At 41.4% G+C, this 23,131-nt stretch overlaps 3 protein-coding genes across 3 annotated transcripts; 2 read left to right on the top strand and 1 right to left on the bottom strand.

Annotated features, from left to right (window-relative positions):
* Positions 1-4,942: 4,942 nt before the first annotated feature.
* slc26a11 (solute carrier family 26 member 11) lies at positions 4,943-13,982 on the bottom strand (the record flags this gene model as incomplete). Its single annotated transcript, XM_079219731.1, has 13 exons — positions 4,943-6,563; positions 6,696-6,829; positions 6,931-7,030; positions 7,279-7,406; positions 7,478-7,618; positions 8,246-8,301; positions 8,384-8,495; positions 10,809-10,881; positions 10,985-11,163; positions 11,683-11,899; positions 12,560-12,645; positions 13,061-13,253; positions 13,779-13,982. 13 exons carry the CDS (start codon positions 13,980-13,982, stop codon positions 6,453-6,455), a joined length of 1,734 nt encoding a protein of 577 aa, XP_079075857.1. The 3' UTR covers positions 4,943-6,452.
* Positions 13,983-15,423: 1,441 nt separating this feature from the next.
* Positions 15,424-19,745, top strand: sgsh (N-sulfoglucosamine sulfohydrolase (sulfamidase)). Its single transcript, XM_079220377.1, has 9 exons — positions 15,424-15,558; positions 16,144-16,304; positions 16,406-16,511; positions 16,601-16,968; positions 17,346-17,427; positions 17,539-17,742; positions 18,513-18,679; positions 18,779-18,996; positions 19,438-19,745. The coding sequence occupies exons 1-9, from the start codon at positions 15,477-15,479 to the stop codon at positions 19,619-19,621; spliced, it is 1,572 nt and encodes a 523-aa protein (XP_079076503.1). The 5' UTR covers positions 15,424-15,476; the 3' UTR covers positions 19,622-19,745.
* A 1,117-nt stretch (positions 19,746-20,862) lies between these two features.
* Positions 20,863-21,869, top strand: npb (neuropeptide B; the record flags this gene model as incomplete). The annotated part of the gene is made up of 2 exons (XM_079219415.1): positions 20,863-21,126; positions 21,741-21,869. 2 exons carry the CDS (start codon positions 20,863-20,865, stop codon positions 21,867-21,869), a joined length of 393 nt encoding a protein of 130 aa, XP_079075541.1.
* Positions 21,870-23,131: the final 1,262 nt, after the last annotated feature.

Here is a 23,131-nt window from a genome sequence, read left to right as displayed (position 1 = left end):
TTCGAGGAAAGGGCCTAAAAAAAAAAAAAAAAGGTGGGTAAGATATCTCCCAGAGGGGAGAAGCTGTTCCTCAGACGGAGTTCAAGATTGCCACTCCGATCCTGGTACTAAGAAAATAATTTCGCCCGGTGGTAATTTTGTTCCATAAGAAATTGGTCTGAGATGTAATAGTGGCCTACATTTCATGCACTAATAATCAAAGTTAACAGAATTAAGATAGATAGGATTGGACTGGTATTCAGGACCACCGAAGAAGAAGAGAGGTTCAGGTTACTACCTTGGTTTGAGGAACCTATAACAGTACACTAAGTAAACACATTAAAACAAGTTAGCTTGTCAGCTGAGACCAATGAGAGGCAAATCACCAGAGCCAGAATATCCATGACAATACATTTGCATGAATTTATTTGAATTAAAACCAATGTGAAAGAAATAATTTATTGCGATAGTGGTACACATTTCATTAACCACCACTAAAGCATCAAGCTGCTGTTTTTGGACTAAAAATGAAGTGTCCTAATACCTACAACCAGCAGGGTTTATAGAATGAAACGGCACAATGAAATAAGATGTGTGGCTCCGGTAATGTTTAGTATACAGATATTGCGTAGCAGTAGAGGACTCTATGGTAGACCTTATTATCTTATCAAGTTTGGACCGTTTGTTATCCAGGATGAGCACAAGGGACAGAACACAGCAGCATTATATCAATAATTTAAAAAAGAATATAGATACTTCACCAGTCAGGTCTAGTCCAAATGGTGAGAACCAGGAGATTGGATCCTCATTAAAGTCGTAAAGTGTAAGACCTGAAATGCACCAAAGTGGAGAGGGCCCTTTTAAGTACTCATTAGCACCTGGATTCACCACACCCACTGTAAGAAGGTACACCGGTTGTCTACAGATAACTGGGTCAATGAAAACTCATAAACAGACACCCATCTCCTCTGTGGTGAAGTCTGGTTACAAAGGAAGGTGAAACCAATATGGGCACTTGTCTCAACCGAGTGAAGAAATCAACAAAACCCAGGAGGAGTGAATAGAGGCCTAGGGAGTGTCTGTGTAAGGAGAGCTCAATGTTGTGTTTAAAAGTAGGACAGGTGCAACACAGGCTCCACGCAATCACAATATTATGCATTTGCCCTGTAGATCCTCTAGTCCAGCGCTTCCAAACCTTTATGCGCCATGGACCGGGTTACGCGTAAAACAATATCGCCGAATATTGTGTTCGTTATGTCCAGTCTACTGCTTAACTTGTAACCCGCTTCACAAAGACAGGATGTTGAAATGGATGCAGGTTTTCGTGCTTTTTTGGCGATCTCAGAATACTCTGCCTTGGTTTTAATCCAGAACACCGGCAGAGTTGAAACAGACTTAAATTTTTTTTTTACATTTTTAAGTTAACGTATACACGTAACCTCCTGACATGTGTCAAGATGTTACGTATGAGGTTCCGCACAGACGGATGCATCCGGTCATTTTTCCAAATACATTTTTTTTCCGGCCTTGATTTCTTTTCTTCTTTTTTTTTCTTTCATTCATTCTTTCTGTTCGGCCCGGTACCAAGGGACCCACGGACCGGTACCGCGCGGAACTTATAAATGCACTGTTACAACTCCTTCATAGTGTCATATTGCTTTTTGGAGAATTATGATGATAAGTTCACTGTAGATAGTATACTTATCTACAATATATTATGTTGGACATTGTTGCTCCTGGATGGATCACAGCCAACACAATTATTATCAACACAACTCCTTGTCCTTGGTCCTGGTGGCCACAGCACTTAAAAGAATACACTTCACAATTCTCAACATTCTGACCCTTTGCATTAGTACATTTTATATCAGAAAAATACTTTTGATACTTAAGTAAAGAAAACATCAGATACTTTAAGACTTTTACTCAAGTAGTATTCTAATAGGTGACTTTCACTTTTACTTGAGTCATTTTCCAGTAAAGTATCTTTACTTTTACTCAAGTATGGCTTTTGGGTACTTTATACTGTCATATACGGTAATCTAATGCGCTTGCGCATATACCGAAAGTCATACAAAGTGAATGTTATGCATGTAATGGCGACACACGGACACGGTGATCCATTAAACCCAGTTGTGAAAACTAAGAAGCCTCTATTGCCTTGCTTTACAATACACCACTGTGTAGCACCTTAAACTATTTGTTGCCATCTGCTCAAACCAATATTGACCCCACCTTATTTATCACCCTATGCAGCAAACTATACATATTACACAGACCAGACGACTAATGGGTACGAGGAATCGTGGTTTGAACACCCAGAAACAGGAGACACTTGACCTTACTATCAGGAAGCAAAATGTTTGGCTCATCTTGCTGCACTTACAATAATACTGCCCTAATTAAACAGTCTCCAGTGTATCAACAGATGTCCCAACAGGATGACGAGGATCCAGGAGAGAACAATGTGCTAGGGATCTTCCTGGTCCACCGCATGACTATGGCGATGTCATCATGGCCCTGTTTGAACAAAAGGCCTGTAAAGGCTGGACTGTAAAGCAATTATGATTCATGTTGAAAATCGTGAGAAGTGACACAATTATGGAAGCAGTATTACCTGCAGCTGACAAAGACAATGCACAGCATGGGCTAGAAGCATTTACATTATTGTTACAACCATTAAATGATGTAATCCGTGTGACATTGGGATATGCACATTTTAACTATGTTTTATGCTTACCCTTATTCATGATTTTATTTTCCGTTATTTTTATTTAGGAGTTATACTTTGTACAAACAGGAGGTAAATGTTAGGAAAATAGTTAATTTTAGTTGACCTTTAAGGTCACATCAAGTTTTGTATTGGGGGGATGTTTCAGATACCTCTCTTATTTGCGACACCAGGTGTTTGCTTATCCTCTAAGACAGGGGTGTCAAACTCATTTTCACCCCGGGCCACATCAGCATCATGGTCGCCCGCAAAGGGCTGGTTGTAACTGTAAGGCTATAAATTGAACTACTACCGAACATAATAATAAATACATGCATTTATATAAATGTAAAAATATATGTAAGCAAATGTCTCTCTTACAATAACATAAATCCATTTAATTTAGGGTTAAGAAACCCACATTACTCTATCAAAGATCTAACTTAAAACAGAAGAAAATAACAAAGAAAAAGATCAAACGCACGTTATTATATTAACTTTGTTCAAAGCTTTTTTTGTCACAGTTGAGAAAGACATAACTCTGGGCCAACAAATAATTGAGCTAATAAGAATGCATGTGGTCTGGGGCAGTGGTTCTCAACTGGCCTGGCTGCTGACCCCCCATCACCTCTGAATGACAAGCCAAGGCCCAAAGCGAGGAACATTTTCAACTTCTCAAATTGATTTAATGAAAAGATGTTGTAGTTTGAACCTGAGATAGTACACAATATCACAGTATGCCAACACAAACAAAAGCTAGTTAGAAATATTCCCTTTTACACTCAATTAAAAACCCAAAAGTGCATATTAAGGACACAAGGTAATACAACACACATATTTTTTAACAGGCTCAGTGTTTTCATGTACAAACATGAAATAAAAAAGTCGGTAATGAAGCTAACTATCACAAATAGTCCAACGTGTAAACTCAGCAAGTAAAGCGTGTTGCGAACGCAGCATTGAGGAGTGAATACATGGCACTCCGCTGCATAAAAAATCCCCTTCAAAATAAAAGCACATGATTATTTTTTTTGCCCATGCAAAGGCCCGCGATTCACCGAAAACGGGTCCGCGACACACTAACGACCCACTGAAAACAGGTCTGCGAAGCTGTCGCGGGCCACATAAAATGATGTGGCGGACCAGATGCGCCCGGGCCTTGAGTTTGACACCAGTGCTAAGAGTATCACACACAACAAATGGGACATGAATAACATTCAATACTCTTCCTTTTGAGTGTTTTATAAGGTAATAGTTGACCAAGTGCTTTGTTCTACCAGAAAAGAGAACTGATAATAATTTACAATACTTAATGCTGGTAAGTAAAGTATTCTACAAACGAGATTCAAACATTTCTTTGAAGAGTTGGGCGTCGTTCAAAAGGAAGGCTCAAATTCAAAACTTCCAGTGACATAGACAGAGACATTGCTAAGAAAGAATGTTGTGTTTGTACTTCTCAGGATGTGTTTGAGTACATTAGCTCAAACACTTTGATCGAAAACATTGATAGAATAACGTCATAAATAGACATATTTCTTTCAACATTCCTTCACCAGCACAGCTTCTCAAAAGGATCAAACAGAACTCATAGTAGTCCTGAAAATCCACATTGCTGATAGGGAACTTTTCAGAGTAACCTAAAAGCCTGGTTAATAATCACTAAAACTGGATACACAGCTGATGGATTTGAGGTCAGGATGATGATGAATAGAAGAACACTTCATCCTTTTTAAATCAGCTTGTGGCCCGATGACGGGCAGGACTTTACCCCCAACCGTACAACTCATAGTAACTACTGTTGGGTTCAAAAATCTTTGGGTAAATGCGAAGAAGAGTTTCAGATTCGATGAGTTATAATAAAACAGATTTAATACATTCGAAGGTGATACAGTATACAACTTCTGAGGGTGCATGAGCCACAGCATGCGACAAATGGACCCTGAACAACAAGTTAGATGGCACTCCAGTGCTTGATGTCCTCACTCCACCCTCTTGTGAGTCTCCCTTAAACAAATTGCTATTCAGCGCTATAGGGTAAGGCATCCATCTTGTTTAACACAATCCATGCATACCTGAAATACTTCTAAATGATAAAAAAAACTAACAGTGACGTTCTATTATGTTATTAATACACATTGTCAAAAGGCTGTATTGATTATTGATTATTACATCCTTCTTCTGTATTGTAATTCACACATATACATTATTTATTTACAAGTGTAAGTCATAATTACCATGCCTACTACTCATTTTATGAATAATTTCTGTCATATTTATTGAATGTGCTGTAACTGTGTTGCGTTATTCATTCTGTACACATGACATCTATTGCTTCTGTCCATCCGGGCAGAGGGATCCTCCTCTGTTGCTCTCCCGAAGGTTTCTTCCTTTTTTCCCTGTGAAAGGGTTTTTGCTATCTTTATTTGGGGGAGTTTTTCCTGATCCGATGTGAGGTCCCGGGACAGGGATGTCGTATGTGACCAGATTGTAAAGCCCTCTGAGGCAAATTAGTATTTGTGATTTTGGGCTATACAAAATAAACTGAATTGAATTGAATAATAAACTATTAAAATTGTACACTACTAATGTAAGTACGTAACTTTTTACAAATTTAGTGTTGAAATTTGTACTACATTATGGCGTTTATTTAATGTTAATACAATTCATGTTTTGTTTTTTTACACAGATACATACTTAATTTAAGTAAAAATCTTAATCAGAACTCTGCAAAGAACAAATACTTTATAATATAAACACAACCTCATGTCTGTTGGTTGTCTGAGGTGGCCTTTCAGCTAGAAAACACTGGAACAGTTGCTCAGGCCATGCATTGTAAAGGTCTTGTCACAGATTTCACATTAGACTTACTCATGTTAATGCAAGTATCATAGTTCATAGTTTGTGATGTGGAAATCACCGGAAAGCTCTGCTTACTGAATGCTGCTTGTCCATCTATGAATCACTCTTAATATTGGCATTATGATGACACCGATTTACATGAAATGATCCTGGGACCAATCAAGTGACTTCACTACAACACAAACACGCTTGAATTCATATGAACATGTACATTTTGTATTCAGTAAAATCCTTGCTGTGGTGATTGGGGTTAACATTGTGACTCAATTAGTCATTGCGATGAATCAATTAAAAGCATTTTCTTTTCCAACCAAAAAATAAGAGAAACCAATCACAATTTCCCTGTAGATAGCAAAAATAAATATTGACAGGTGGCACAGGTGTTAGCTTTGCTCTGTTCATTATTCAATCACTATTCCTATTGTGTAAATTCTGATTTGGTCCCTTGAAGATCCCCTTTAGCCCTTATATGCAACAGAGGGAGTTCTCTCTTAGTATATATAGATATATATATCTATATATATAGATATAGATATATATATATCTATATATATATATCTATATATATATAGATATATCTATATATATATCTATATATATATATAGATATATATATAGATATATATATATCTATATATATATCTATATATATACTTATATATACCTATATATATTGCAGTAAATATTATTTCTCTCATTACATCCTCATTCACACAAAAAGCACAATGTCCTTCAAAAGAATATAAAATGCCATAAAACACAGTATTAGACTTCTGGTCCAATGCTGCAATGGTAATGTAGTGCTGTTGTCTCAGAGAAGATTCAAGTTGAACTGTACACCTAACAGCCAGTTCATCAGTTTTTGGAGGTAGTTATCCCTTTTCAACTTGAAAATGTGATAACGTCACTGATCAGTGTTCAAGCTCTCCGACTCCATCTGCAGCGCCGCCTCCACGCTGTCTGTATACCTGAAGCCCTGCAGATCAGCTGTGAGGAGAACCTCCAGAACAGAGAGCTAAAGGTGGGAGGAAGACAGATACAGAGGGTGTGAGATAAAAACAGAGGGACCAACATTTATTTTGCTGTGTTTGTTATAACCACTAAATTATGGTATGTTCAAAATTCAAATTCAAACAAAAAGGCATACCTGCAATCTGGAAAAGACCAGTTGCACTTCTCGCAGGTGGAACTGCCGCAGCAGGTTCCTGAGCTCGCTGATCACTGTGTAATCTATGATGCTGACATGATGGCAATCCAGGACCACTGACCGTGGAGGAGATGCTAGGGAGACATGTTAGAGGGGAGAAAGATAGGTGGGTAAATGAGAGTAAAATCGGAAAGAGACGGTGGTCATCAAAACAAAGAGAGACTATCAAACAAACCCTGCAGAGCCTGAGTGTGTATGATGTGGCTGAGATACTCTGTGGCAGGGAAACTCAGTCCATTGCCCAACTCCATCACTAGCACACCGTGATCAGACACCTGCAACAATGGGAAAATTACATGAACACATACACAAACTGCTACTCTTGTACAGTTTGATACCTTGATTCTATGATGTTCACACTCCGAGGAAGAACAACAGTTAATGCAAAAAGATGCACGAGTACTACTCATGTCCCGTAACGATGCCTCGAACCCAAGCAAATTACTTTTGTATCTTTACAGAAAACAAACAAACGTGTGTCTTCCCCATAGTGTCACACTCACTGTCCTGTACAGAATATTACCTTTATCGGTGGTCTTGCCGTGTTGTACAGCAGCAGAGCTCCAGATACAGCGACACCGCCTACGATGCCGTACTGCACCTGCCAGAAACTCATCAGGAACGTCACAGCAAACGGCAGCAGGTCCAGCTCTGTAGGAGACAGACGAGCATTAGACCACAGTTAAACAAACAAATACATGCGAGACAGAGAGCACACCTACTCCGTATCTTCCACATTTTGGCAACGACACGATAATCCACCATGGGAGCTACAGCGCAGATGATAACAGCAGCTAGAGAGGCTTTGGGGATGTAGTAGAAGGCCGGCATGAGGAACGCCAGGGAAAGCAACACGACCACACCTGAAAAACCACAGTGAGAGAAGGGGAGAGGTTTAGAGGGATTCCTCTTTTCCCAACTAAGACAAATGCACAGACTAAAAATGTAAACTAAAACACACATTGAGAGAGAGAGAAAGAGAGAGAGCGAGAGAAAGAAAGAGAGAAAAAGAGAGAGAAAGAAAGAGAAAGAGAATGTAAAGTTGCATAATTAGATGAAAATAAGCTTTTTTATTGTTCCAAACGATGATTTCAAATGGAATAATAAATAATAAAATAATACATTTTCTTTGTGTTTTGTGATGTTGAATTGAACCAGTCTATCAAGTTGTTGCCACAGCCACAGAACATCCTTCTGCTCTTCAGATGCTATTATTATAATAATATAATATTAATCATCTATTTTTTTGTCTTTATTTTATTTATTTGCATCAGTAAGTTGCTGATGCCCACATGCTGGGCTGCCTCTGTTTAAGATGAATGGTGTCTCTCTTGTCATGTCTGCTAAAGACATTTCCTTTTCCCATTCCACCTCTCACCTCCATGACAACAACTCAACAAGGAGAGAGAGAAAAGGAATCAAGGAGGCAGAGAAGTGTGTATCGCCACAAGAGGGCAGAAGAGAAACAGTGAAAGAATGTCAGGGCTCACTGGTGATGATCCCTCCAGCTGGAGTGCAAACACCAGTCTGGGAGTTCACTGCTGTCCTGGATGTGAGGAGAAAACATGACACTGTAAATATTGGACAACTCAGCTCTCTGTCACTCGCTCTCTCACACAAACACACACCTCCCAAAGCTGCCAGTGACAGGGTAGGCTGACACAAAGGAGCCCATGATGTTGGTCACACCCATTGCCAGCAGCTCTTGGTTAGCATCAATTCTGTAGTCGTTCTGACTGGCTGAGGAGAAACAGTGAGTTAAAATCAGTCCAAAGTCTGATGAAACACTCATTCTTTAGCTGCCTTGATTTATTTGTTGCTAATTGGTGGGTTTGGTGAACTCATTGTGACTTTTTGAAGCAGCTAAAAAGTCTCCAGCTATATGCTAGCAGCTCTATGGTGGCACTTTGAGCTGAATGCTAACATGTTCACAATGACCATGCTGTCAGGCTGATGATGTTAAGCAGTTACAATATTTCCCATTTTCACGATGTTAGTTGGTAATTAGAACAAACCGTAAAGTACAGCTGGGGCTGACGGGATATCTTTAATTCTGCAGATATCTTGTAATAAACAAATTATTGGACTAATTCACATTTGGGCCAGATGAATGGCCCCAGAGGAAAATGTATGGGATCACAGAAGTAAAGTAATTCTGAGCGGGACATGGATATCTGTACTAGGCAAGGCAAGGCAAGTTTATATGTATAGCACATTTCAACAACAAGGCGATTCAAAGTGCTTCACATAAAACCATTAAAAGCATCAAAACATAATGCAGATTTAAAAACAGTTAAGAAAACATTAAAACAGTCAAAAAACAAAATAAAAGTAGAAAAAGCAACTTAAAAAATAAAAGTTGAATAAAAGTTGCAGTGCAGTTTAAGAAATAAAATGCAGTAGTGAGATGCAGTAATTGAATCTGGTTCAGTTAAAGGCAGCAGCAAACAGAAAAGTCTTCAATGTGGACTTAAAGGAGCTGAGGGTCTCAGCAGACCTGCAGCTTTCAGGGACCTTGTTCCAGATATGTGGAGCAGAAAAGTTGAACGCTGCTTCTCCAAGTTTAGTTCTGACTCTTGGAACAGAAAGTGGACCCGTCCCAGACGACATAAGTGGCCGGGATGGTTCATAAGGTAGCAGCAGATCACAAACATACTTAGGCCCTAAACCATTCAGTGCTTTATAAACCAGCAGCAGGATTTTAAAGTCAATTCTTTGTTTGACAGGGAGCCAGTGCAAAGACCTCAGAACTGGAGTGATGTGATCCACTTTCCTGGTCTTAGTGAGGACTCGAGCTGCAGCGTTCTGAATCAGCTGCAGCGTTCTGATTGACTTTTTACAGAGGCCTGTGAACACACCGTTACAGTAGTCAAGTCTACTGAAGATAAATGCATGGACAAGTTTCTCCAGATCCTGTTGAGACATAAGTCCTCTAACCCTTGATATATTCTTCAGGTGATAGTAGGCTGATTTTGTAATTGTCTTGATATGGCTGTTCAGGTTGAGGTCTGAATCCATAACTACACCTAGATTTCTGGCTTGGTTTGAGGTTTTTAACATTAGTGATTGAAGCTGAGCGCTGACTTTCAATCGTTCGTCCTTGGGACCAAAAACAATTACTTCTGTTTTATCTTGATTTAATTGAAGAAAATTCTGGCACATCCAGTTATTGATTTCTTCAATGCATTTAGCCAGCCCTTGTATGGGACTATAGTCCCCTGGTGATATAGTTATGTAGAGTTGTGTGTCAACACACTTTGTTGTTTTTCATAATCTGAGCCAGTGGAAGCATGTAGATGTTGAACAGAAGAGGCCCCAGTATTGAACCTTGGGGAACACCACATGTCATCCTAGTCAGCTCTGATGTGTAATTAGCTACCGACACAAAGTATTGTCGGTCCTTCAAGTAGGATTCAAACCAGTTAAGTGCTGCGCCAGAGAGTCCTACCCAGACTTTCAGTCTGTCTAGTAGTATGTTATGATCAACCGTGTCGAATGCAGCACTGAGATCCAGTAATACTAAGACTGAGATTCTGCCACTGTCTGTGTTTAAGTGGATGTCGTTGAAAACCTTAACAAGAGCAGTTTCAGTACTGTGGTGCTGACGAAAGCCGGACTGGAAGACATCGAAACAGTTATTTTCGGCCAAGAAGTTGTTCAGCTGTTGAAAAACCGCTTTTTCCATTATTTTACTTAAGAATGGGAGGTTTGATATTGGTCTATAGTTTTTCAATATTTCGGGGTCTAAACTAGCCTTCTTTAGAAGTGGTTTAATAACTGCAGTTTTTAGGGCTTGTGGAAAGACACCTGAGAGAAGGGATGTGTTTACAATTTGTAAAAGATCAGCGGTCATGCAGTGTGAAATATTTTTGAAAAAGTGTGTTGGTAGAATATCCATATAAATATAACGGCAATCCATCCAATAGTTCTTAATTAAATCATCCTCTGGGGATCACGAATGTCTGAAGGAAATTTCATGTGACTCCAGTTGTTGAGATAGTTCAGCCTGGACCAACTGTCAGACCAACAACTAGCGTGGCTAAAAACACTTACCAAAAGCTTTAGCAATCGCAATGCTTTCCAAGAGACCCATGAAGGGAATGACAGCGAGCCCTCCTCCAAAGCCCTGCAAAAACACACAGAGAGGAGGACTGGCTGCTCAGCTGCTGCACTAGTGAACTGGGACGCTTTTGTGGAAGTGAAAGCAGCATCGTCTCTCTGCTCCTTACCTGTACGATCTCTCCGAAAGAGACGACGGTGCCGTTGGCTGTGGTGTCTGAGGTGGGTGGAGGTCTGAACGGCGGGAGCCCCCGGGAAGTCTCCCCAGTGACCGTAAACACAGGATAGCCGTAAGCATTCCAGGAAAATGCGACGAAGGATGCAGCCACGACCACAAGAGCGTTACGCACTGACCACGACATAGAAGACATGAACAAAATGATGAGGATGAAGATATCTGTAGCCAAGAATACCACTCCATCCATTATCCGAACCGCTTATCCTATTTTGGGCGCTGGAGCCGATTCCAGCTAAAATTGGGCGCCAGTCACATAGAGAGACAAACATTAACATTCGGGCAATTTAGAGTCCAATTAACCTGAGCTGCATGTCTTTGGACTGTGGGAGGGAGCCAGAGAACCCGGAGGGAACCCACGCTGACACAGGGAGAACATACAAACTCCACACAGAAGGACTGCCCAGAACAAGATATGAACCCGGGCCCCTCTTGCTGTGAGACGACAGTGCTAGGCCACTACTCCACCGTGCAGCCTGGACTACCACTCATTCAAACCAAATGAAATATTTGATAGTAATTTTGGCTATTAATTTTTCTTAATCCTTCCTCCGTCATTGTTGTCCGTACATTTGAAGAGGACAAACACATGCACACTCACAGACACATGGTCACAACCACACAGGTACTGACTGGTAGCAACGGTCCACACTAGTTTCCTGGCGACCCTGGAGCAGGTGGGAGCGTCCTCCGAGCCCAGAGTCGTCTTCATAAACAGCAACATGAGCAGCAGAGCGAGACAAAGCAGCCCCAGCACCACATCGCCTATCCTGGCCTCTGGGATCTTGTAGAAGGTGTAGTAAACCTCCAGGAAGAACTCGTGAGGAACGCCCTGGAGTCCCAGAATATTCTGGAAACAGAAACAACGGGACCACCATCAGCTGAAACCACTGACACAAAGAAGAGTTGTAGATCTGGTCGAATTAACACAGTGGTTTTTAGATGGAAGCAGTCACAAGTGACAATGAGAGGATAAAGATGAACGCTAAAAGAAGAGGAAACCATCAATTCACTAAACTGACTCAGTAATACAGAAAGCCACCATAAACTGGTCATACCAGACCAACTGAGGCCGCAGCAGTGAATCCCCTTTGTATATTTAACACGGGCGGTTTCAGAGAAAGATGTGTTAATTAGTTTTCAAATGTTAAATGGTGTCACTTTAAATCAAATAAATAGTTCACCTGTCTCCCAGTTCAACATAGATCTAATATCAAAATGCTGCTGTGATGCATCATATTAACAAGCCCTTGCTGGACACTGCTGTGGAGCCAAACTGATACTGGACGCTACCTTAATAGTTGAAAATATTATAAAATATTTGAAAAGATCTCTTATTCTAAAGGATCTAAAGGCCCCTTATTTTAAAGGCTCTCCGTTTGTCTCTGTTGGACAAACTATCCAATAGAGACACCGTTTCTAAATGACCTCATACATATCTTAGACATGTGTGTTAATGAGGACAGGAACTGGCACCTGGTGTGTTTCTGTAGATGTGTTTAACGCTCACCTTGACCTGGCCGAAGCCAATGGTTACCGCAGCAGCACAAGTGAAGCCTTTTATAACAGGGAAAGAGATGAAGTCCAGCAGGAAACCTGCAAAAGACAAGCAAGGCAATGCATGATTTACTAGGCGATGACACTGGCATTAAACCAAAGGAAAATTAAACAAAAATGCTTGAGAGATCAACAGACTTCACAGAAAGTGTGTGTGGTTAAGCAGAGGAAGTCATAGATGTGGTGGTAGGAAGTTGTTTTTCTCACAAACTAACCTCCGGTTTCCTCACAGTCTCTAACATGTATCTATATCCCTTTTCTAATACTATAATGCTGTTGTATCAGGTTTTGATACAGAGCTAACACCTTATTTTACTTACTGGAAGATGTAACAATAAGATATCATTGCACTTGGACGAAAAAACATTAGTAAATTTGTTTGACTCAGCTCATGCAACTACAATGGGACCCCTCCCCCTCCCCCCCCAAAAAACTGCCGCCATGCTCTAATCACCTAATCTCAGCAAAGCCATCCCCGCCTGGATGAGTCCACAGAGCAGACTGAGCAGAACGGCTCGGTGGGGCTGCCCCCCCACCACGGAGAAACACAGCAGGGACATGATGGCCGTGGGACCCAGTGTCACATCCTTAGACGTCCCCAGGAGAGTGTAGATGAACCCCCCCATGAAGGAAGAGTAGAGTCCATACTGTGGAGAGAAATGCTGTTAGATTGATTTTAATTACTGATTTAACCACTTCTCCACTCAAAAATAGGCACTGTAAGCCTTATTTTCCACATGAATCTGCTGAAAGGGGAAACTTTCCCTGTGCTCACCTTACATTTGAGTTTAATACATGAGCGAACATGAGCGATTTTGTGACACAATTTTTAAATCACAATAATGCAAATACAATTCTGTCATCAATCAATGGTTTCAGTTGTAACAATAAATAAAGATGATGATCTTTAAATGAAAGCAATCAGTTCAAATTGAACAGAACAATACAGGATGTTATTGATAGACACCATCATGATTTCAACTGTTCACGTTACTCTTCCTGGATGTTTTGTTGGACGCCAGGAAAACCAGCGCCCACTGTGTGGAAGGTAATGGGGCTCTGAATAAAGAATACCGGAGGAAGAAGATTTGACCAACTTTGTGATTGAATATAAGATATCTGGAAGCTGAATCTAAAGGATGAACCTTCACAAACAAACCCAGAGGAGTCACCTGCACAGGGAGGCCGGCTACTTCAGCGTAAGCCAGCGCCTGCGGTATCGTCGTCAGCCCGACGGTGAGGCCTGCAAGCAGATCCATCTGAAGCCACTTCAGCTTGTACCTGGGCAGCCAGGAGAGGATGGGCAGCCAGGCCTTCAGGGTGCTGGAGGAGCAGCAGCCCCGGGCTGACAGTCGGCCCAGAAGAGGCCGATCCATTGCACAGCTATTGGAGCTGAGGAAGGAGAACCTGGAGAGGAGGATAATGAGGATGATGAGACAGCGCACCAAGGTAAAGTGACGTTTAACATGTGCATGAATAGGAGGTTACAGAATCAAAAAGCCACTTACACAAAGTGATTAAGTTTCCTCCTCTGCTTTATATGTCATTCATCAGATTTTGGAGAGTGCAGCTTGTTCTGCCTCCTCTTTACCCAGAGGCACGGCATTCAGGGAAACACAACAAAGTGCTCTGTGTGCATGCATGTGTCAGTTTTTCTGTGTGTTTTTCTGGACAAACACACGACACATCAAAGAAAGGGGACGCCATATCTGCAGATGCATGATGTGATCTGTGTGTAATGACACAAGAAAAATATTCTTAAGTCAATTAACTTGCAAGCTGAGGTCACCTGATAACTGATATTCTATATGTATTTCTGTGAACGTTGCCCTGAACAAGCTTTGAGGTCGTTATAATCAAATGATGGTCAGGTGACAGGTGAGTGCTCTGCATAACTGTCTCCAACCAGGGACTGTTTTACAACAGCCACAACGTTTTCCTCCAATCACCGTAGGCCATAAAACTCCCTCACAAATGCATTCCCCCTTATTCCACAGTGCCAAGTGAGTTACCAGTAGCTTCATCTTACATTATTACATTATAATGTTGTATTTATCTCTCATTGTATCCTATTATGTGTTTATCCTACAAAGGCCATTATATTCTACAAAAGTCTGATGTTACATTGGCAAAATGGAAGATCAAGAATGATTTAAATGGTGAGCGGTGTGACAGGAACAAACAGAAAGAAAGAAATTAAGACACTACAATAAAATGAAATAGAAAAACAACACAGTATAGAGCAGAAAAACAACCAAAAAGAATAGATTACAGCTGAAAAACAACACAAACTAATAGATTAGAGCAGAACAACAACAACATAGAACAGAATAGAAAGCATTAACATTACACAACAGAATATAATAGAATAGATAAAGCAAAAAAATAACAACACAATATAATGAAATAGAAAAACGAGACAACAGAATATAATAGAAACTCTTACTAAATCTGGTGTCTTCTCCTTTTTTATTCCCTGGTTCTGCTGTGATTTTCAGGTCATTTCATCGCTTTTTCTCAAACCACTTCCTAAAATGCATGTCAATGCACTGACGAACGAGTCAAGTTCCTGTTTTCTGTCTCACGTGGTCTGTGTCATGTGACCACAAGTGGGCGGAGCCTAATTTTTTTTTGCGGAAGACGTGAAAACAAATCCAACACGGACGAAGATGCAGCTTATATCATATAACTCGAGTTGTCAATGTGTGTACTTTAGGTATTCATTGTGACGACGTCGTTTGTTTCACGTTTTGAATGTAAATGTTTTGGCTCACTTTAAATGTTTCAAAGCCGAACGAGCAGAGAGTCTGAGACTGAGGCGAGATTTATAACAGTGAAGAGAGCTAATCATCATCATCATCATCATCATCATGCTGCTTGAAGGTTTTTTTCTCATCTTGGCATCATGTTGCATCGGAGAGGCAAAGAAGAGAAATGTTCTTCTAATAATTGGTGAGTGGACTTTTACATTCATATCCAGTGGAGAGTAGAGTAGTGACAGTTTGAATCACTTCAAATGCCTTTTGAACTGGACTGGAAGGATATATACAGTCACCAGTTTATTAGGTACATCTATCGAAGACAAATGCAGCATAACAGTCCTGTAATAAATCCTATTGCATTATTCAGAGAGGTAGTTCTGGTATTTAGACTCCCCTCCACGATATAGGTGAGGTGGACAAAAAAAACAGAAACACGTCTCTGTATAAATGATGACAAGCCTATCCACATGCCTCTATGTATTTAATTTAAGGGAGATTCTAATGCTACAGCGTACAATGACAAACAATATGCCTTCAATGTGGAGCAACAGTTTCAGCGAGGTCATTAAAAAAATGGTTCTCTCCGCTTGGTGTGAAAGAACGTGCCTGCACTGTGCACCCCATCCAGCACCTTTGGGATAAACTTAAAGGTCTTATCGTCCAACATCAAGAATACTCTTGGCTGAATGGGAGCAAATTCCTGCAGCCAGGTTTCAAAATGTTGTCCACATACAACAGTGTAAGAGCTCAGAAATGTGTCTTTCCCATCTTCCAGCCGATGATGCAGGTTTTGAGACGGAGGTGTACAACAACTCTGTGGTCCACACCCCGCACCTGCGCTCCCTGGCGCAGCGTAGCCTGGTGTTCAGCAACGCCTTCACCTCCGTCAGCAGCTGCTCCCCGAGCCGCTCCACCATCCTCACCGGCCTGCCACAGGTACACGCACACACGCACACACAAACACAGACGCACACATGCAGATGCCTCTGATTTGTGCATGAAGGCACAGCTTTTAAGTCGGTTTGATGTGTTTTTAGCACCAGAACGGCATGTACGGGCTTCATCAGGGTGTTCACCACTTCAACTCGTTTGACGGAGTGCAAAGTCTTCCGCTGCTCCTCAGCCAAGCCAACGTACACACAGGTGAGTCACAAAGGGACCCGTTTATGTCAAGTCTCCTCTCACACACTCTAATCCCCATTGTATCCATGTTTACTCTCTCACTCACACAGGTATAATTGGGAAGAAGCATGTCGGCCCTGGATCTGTTTACCCTTTTGATTTTGCGTACACAGAGGAGAATAACTCTGTCCTCCAGGTGGGGAGGAACATCACCCGCATCAAACTCCTGGTCCGCAAGTTTTTCAAGACGCATAAGGAAGAAGCTTTTGAACAAAGGCGAAAGAAAGAAGAGAATAAAGTTAATATAAAAGATGACGAGAGGCCTTTTTTCCTCTATGTTGCCTTTCATGACACCCACCGGTGTGGCCACTCACAGCCCCAGTATGGAGCTTTCTGTGAGAAGTTTGGGAATGGTGAAATGGGGATGGGTAGGATACCTGACTGGACACCCGAATATTACACACCAGAACAAGTAAAGGTCAGTGACCAACAGAGTTTTGGTTTTCAAATATATAAAGAAATCCCACTCTCATCAGAAAACAAGGATCTTTAGCTGTAAACATGTGTATGTAAAACATATATATTTTTAATATTTACCCGTTTCAAAACATGTTAACATTATAACTATAACATTCCTACAGCAGCAAATTGAATAATGTCATTGTTGTGCTCTCTCATGATGCCCCATCAGGTTTAACCATATACATTTTACGTTTATTTTGACTTCATGTTCACACTTCTACTGATGCTGTTATACTGATATTAAACAAACACAATCACAAATCCTTAATATTTTCTCCATGAATCAAATCTCAGAGCTCTTAACACATTAATCTGGCCTGTCCTCAACTTCAGGTCCCTCCTTTTGTGCCGGACACACCTGTAGCACGAGCTGACTTGGCTGCCCAGTACACCACGGTGAGCAGGCTGGACCAAGGTATGGAACAACACCGACACATATTAAAGACTCAAAGGCACAACAAAAGAGGACAGAGAGAAGCTACTCTCGTAAAACACTGAGCTATAATGGTGTGAGTTTCCTCTGCAGGTATCGGTTTGGTTCTTCAGGAGCTCAAAGACGCTGGTTATGACAACGACACTCTGGTCATCTACAGCTCCGATAACGGCATCCCCTTCCCGAACGGCAGAACTAACCTGTATCGCTCCGGGACAGCGGAGCCCATGCTGGTGTCCTCTCCAGAGCACAGGGGACGATGGGGAGACACCAGCCAGGCTTACGTAAGCCTGCTGGGTAAGAGATGGATGGCACAAAGAGGTTGGGAAGGCTTTCAAAAAGGAAAATGCACCTTAAAGTCCAGCAGCCACGAGCTGAGAGGCCGGTGTCACTCACACGGTCAGACACACCTTTTGGGTTTGTGACTCCTTAAAATGAAGCAATACCTTCTTCTATCTACGTGATCTGTCTGTCTCATGACAGCTTATGGCCTTAGTGAGAAATGAGTTGCGAGCAGATCAGCCAAAGAGTGATTTTTCTAAGATTATTACAGGCTAAAAAAGTAAATGTGTTCCAGAATGAGTAAATCATTTCTTTACTTATTTTTTGTGACCGCTCAGATTTATCTTGGGACCCCGCATGTGTTCCCAAGTTGGGAACCACTAGCTCACACAACTGAATGAACAGGATTAAAATGATAAATAATTATAAAATAAATATGAAAATAACCAATCAAAATTATTAATATGGTAATAATTCCCATATATAACTAATAGGTGAATGTTAGACTTTAACATAAACATGTATCTCCATGTCAACTTTCATGACCCAATAAGAACAGACCTGTTTCTAGTGTGTTTTTAAATGGTTTATCTAGCTTAAAAAGTGGGACAATTTTCTCAACTTATAAAGGAACACTTGATCCTAAGTCATCTGGAGAAAAAAAAACTCAAAATGTGGAAATATGTGTTTTTCAACGGACAGTCATGTGTTAATATTAAAATGTTAGGACATAATAGAAACACTCACTCTCTTTTCTCTTCTTCTCGCTCTCTTTTTTTTGGCAGACATCACGCCCACCATTCTGGACTGGTTCTCTGTTCCCTACCCGGCCTACAGCCTCCCCGGCGGCCCCGCCGCCCCGGTCCACCTCACCGGTCGATCCTTACTGCCGGCCCTGATCACTGAGCCCCGCAGCTGGCACACCGTCTACGCAAGCCAGTCCCTCCACGAGGTCTGTGAGCATCGCTGCCTTCGGGCATGACCTCATCACCACGCTCGCAAACAGAAAGAACCAAACACACAGCCTTCACTGCTGTCGTTCTGATTTCAGGTCACCATGTACTACCCAACCCGCTCCGTCCACCAGGGGGCGTACCATCTCCTCCACAACCTTCACTACCGCATGCCCTTCCCCATCGACCAGGACCTGTACGTGTCCCCCACCTTCCAAGACCTGCTGAACCGCACACAGCGGAGTGAGCCCACTCACTGGTTCAAGAGCCTGGAGCAGTATTACTACAGAGAGCGCTGGGAGCTGTTCGACTCCAGGTTTGTTGTGTTTTCAGCTTCGGAAGAAGAAACGTGTTCACATAAAGAACAGAAAGTGTCCTAAAACAAAAATGAAATTCTAATATTCATTAGAGAAAACTGGTGCACTTCACAGTTTTAAGTAGTTGGTCGGACAAAACCCTATTTCTGGATATTTTGTTGACTAAATTACTGTAAAGTACAATTCCTATTTTGCTTGTCTGTGACCTAATGCAACCAGAGAGCACAAACATTTTCTCTGCGGTGAAGAGCTGAAAGTTAAAATGACTGGAATTGAATCGATAAAGCTTTATTTTATCATCAATAATTTCACAATAATTTTCTCGAAGATTTCCCAGAAATAAATATGTAATCTGATACTAAATATAGGGACCTCAGAACAAGGCAACACAATATTGTCCTCTCGGTTTATGAATTTGATCAAATGCTTCACCAACACAGGACAGACCCGCTGGAAACGAGGAACCTGGTGTCGGACCCGTCCTACAGCGGCGTGCTGGAGAGCCTGAGGCAGAGTCTGCAGAAGTGGCAGTGGGACACGGGAGACCCCTGGGTCTGTGGGCCGGACTACGTCCTGGAGGACAAACTAGAGCCGCACTGCAGACCACTTTACAACGGACTCTGATGGACTCTTAATAGACTCTAATGGTGCTTTTACTCGCCTGGATTGACATGATGTCCCTGTACATGATCTCTTTATTTTTATAAAATAAATGACATTTATTTGTAGTTTTATTTTTGTATGTCAGTGCTGCTTTGAATGTTCAAAAATAAACAACTTAAATTGCAATCATTCTTAACATTTTTTTGGTAAAGCATCATTCTTCTTTATTTTATTTAATCTTTCAAGTCCTTCTTATCTGTCTATAAACATTTAAGGAACATTTTGCCATCTTCGAATCCCCCTTATTACCTTGTTTCATAGGAGGGCAACTTGGCTACACAATGTGTAACTGTTTCTGTTATTTGATTGAACAAAAGTAGATGCGTCCTTCTTTGTTTTTAGTCCCCATTACTACGGTTCTGCTTATACACAGAGCTCATGACGCATGAGCGGTGAGCTCGGAAAATCAATCAGGAAAAGGGTTCGTATTGATTCCTCAGAGGATTCCTCACTTTGAAGTAAGAATGCTTCTAAATCCATCTGTGTAGAAAGCTGTTGGGATGGAATACAATTGGGATGAGTCGATTATTCACTCGTGTTTATTTATCTCTTTTTTTATACTTCTAATCTGTCCATTTTCACTCATGTTGAGGTCGCAGGGATATTACTTTGTTGTGCATGCAGTGGGTAAACACTGACCGCATTTAACAGCTTTTATGCACTTTGTGTGTGATTTTCAAGTGGAATTTAATCCAAATCCCCAAATGATATCAACTAACTTTTTTTCTGCATTTCTTAGACATTCAGGACCATTTTAAATGTAAGAAATTGTTTTTCTGTGACAGACAAAGTCCCTCATTAAGTTATAGACTGTGAGGATCTTTCCGTTTTGACCACCTACGTCATTATGATGACGAGTGATGTATGTGTACATCTCCAACCCCCTCATATATACACGCACGCACGCACGCACACACACACACACACACACACACGCACACACGCACACACGCACACACACACACACACACACACACACACTCACTACCCAACCCCCCCCCCCCCCCCCACGATCACCATCCGCCCACCTCAATTCTGATTTGACGAACGTCCTGGCTCACGATAACGTCGCCCATTCAGCCTATATAAGCAGGAGAAAGTTTTCCAATCACCCAGCGAAAGATAAAGTCGGCCTGTGACCAACAACAGACGAGATAAGCACCGTTTTCCTTTGCGTAAAAAGTGCCAAGACGGTTCCAGACATGGAGAGGTCAGTCAGGTTTGCCGTGGTGTGCGTCGGAGTGTCTCTGCTCATCTCCTGCCATCCAGTCGAAGCCTGGTACAAGCAGTCAACCGGGCCTAGTTACTACTCCGTGGGTCGTGCCTCTGGTTTGCTGTCTGGCATCAGGAGGTCGCCTTACGTCCGGAGGTCCGAATCCGATGAGACGCTGATGGAAAGCGGGGAGACGGCAGGTAACAACCTGACTCCAGAGACTAACAGGCAGATCTCAATCCTAAAAAGCATGGTAAGTACAGTTAGGATACTACAATATGTACTCCTGTTTTATAGGGTGTTGTTGTTGTTGTTTTCACCCTGATGATAAAATAAAGAGACGAGCTTTCCTTTCAGCACCATAAGAGTCACATTTATACAGACTTAAAGTAGCCGTATAGCCGATATTAGACAGCACATTTGTTATCTTTGCTTTCATCAAGGCGACGACACAAACTGTTGAGATCAACATCTTAACTCAAACGTTGAACAACTCGTGCGTAAAAGGGCAAACAGTCAGCGCTGCAGGTCAAAGCGCAGGTGACTGTATTAGTGAAGAAAGATGGTGAAATTAAATGTTCAGAATTTTAAATAAACATTACCTACAAACAAAACCTGAATAAAGGTAAAATATATCGGACGAATACAAATATGGGATCTATCTATAAAAGACGTTATGTTCGACAAAAAAGGTTTTTGATACGGCAGAATAGCCTACTATTATTACTGCACTGCGAAATAGTATTATTATGAAATACAAGCCTATCCTTTCGGGTTGAGGAGACTTAGTCTCAGAAATATGACATACTCATACATTGTTGACTTTTTGTTGACAATTCTCTCATCACTTATTCTCACCTCCTGCAGGCCATCTGTGTGAAGGACATCTCTCCAAACCTGAAGAGCTGCGAGCTGCTGCGGGACGGGACGGGCACCTTCCAGTGCAAGGCGGACATCTTCCTCACCCTGGACTCCCTGGACTGCCTGTCTGCGTGAGTCCCGGGGACAAGTCCTGGTCCTACCGAGCTCCGGGAGCGCTTCTCTGGACACGAGAAATAAAGGAAGGAGGGATGGATACGTGTGTGCGGGTGATAGCGGGGAAGAAAACCTGATCACTGTCGACGATGGACCGCTGCAGACTCTGAATGTTCTTATTTAAAAAAAAAAAAGAAAACTCAAACATTGTTCAGTTTTACTTTGTTTATGTAGACAAGAAATAAATAAAAAAAAAGTGCGACAGATGTTAGTTAAAACTTCTTTCCAAATGACTTCCCATCTTTACTGTTTAACCACTGACATGTAGCCTCCATTGCCGAAATGTATTAAATGTCCAGAAAGTTGACTGCAGAGCAAATTTCCTGTAAAGTACTTTTATTTATTTTATCTATTAAAATGAACAAACACTGGTAACCTTTTGTGTGGCTTAAATTTGTCTTTAAATTTTCAATTAGTAGGGGATGAAAAAGGGGAAATAAGTGAACCACCACTGATTTGCTACCTTCATCAATTTCTTCAGACCTACAGTTTCAGTACAATACACAGTAGACCACAATATATCAGTGTGAGAGCATGGCCTATAAGACTGACAGAGATACAAACAATTATTGTGAAAGTGGAAAAAAATATTCCTTAATTTCCTACACATGAAGCATTTAAATTACACAACAGCAAAATCACTTCATCATAAGGCACTTGGGGTGTTTTTCCTCTTTTCTTTCATCTTTAGTATTTATATCAGAGCGTATCAGTCATCACCATATCCTGTTTATTACATGGAGCCAGAGAGGAGCTGCTGTGACAGCACAGTCAGTCGCTCCGGGGAGCCTTCAAATCAGTCCGACCCCGGCGGAGTTAATGCCACACAAATCACATATAGGAAGCTTCATCCTGGTTGACAAACCAGGGTTCGTGTGTGTGTCAGATAATGGAACAAGAATCATCGACATGAAACACAAATCAGAGGCTTCAAAGAGTTTTTTGTATACACTTTCTCCATTTCTTATATTAAAAAACAGCGATTACATTGAACCGAGTGTGAGAGGATGAGTAAACACAAACTGGGGGGCTTTTAAAGTGATCAATGCCTCATTAGGAGGGTGTGACGCATAGGATATACACAGACACAGTGATGGATGAGGGGAAAACACACAATGGTATGCATGAGTGAACCCTGCAGAGGAAGTAATGAACAAACAGTAAATCCTCACCTCCTCTCTGTCTTGCCCGCGCATGCACAGACACATGGACACACAGAGAGA

The sequence above is a fragment of the Taurulus bubalis genome, assembly GCF_910589615.1.
Source record: "Taurulus bubalis genome assembly, chromosome: 6".
In the NCBI taxonomy this organism is placed as follows: Eukaryota; Metazoa; Chordata; class Actinopteri; order Perciformes; family Cottidae; genus Taurulus; species Taurulus bubalis.
Note: the sequence above shows the minus strand (reverse complement) of the source record. Positions and strands in the feature narration are given on the sequence as shown.

Excerpts from the sequence above, each read along its gene's own strand:
- sgsh (XM_079220377.1), top strand. The coding sequence starts at position 15,477 with ATGCTGCTTGAAGGTTTTTTTCTCATCTTGGCATCATGTTGCATCGGA. Across the intron at positions 16,305-16,405 it reads TCCTCACCGGCCTGCCACAG|CACCAGAACGGCATGTACGG; the intron begins GTACACGCACAC and ends ATGTGTTTTTAG. Across the intron at positions 17,743-18,512 it reads GGCTTACGTAAGCCTGCTGG|ACATCACGCCCACCATTCTG; the intron begins GTAAGAGATGGA and ends TTTTTTTGGCAG.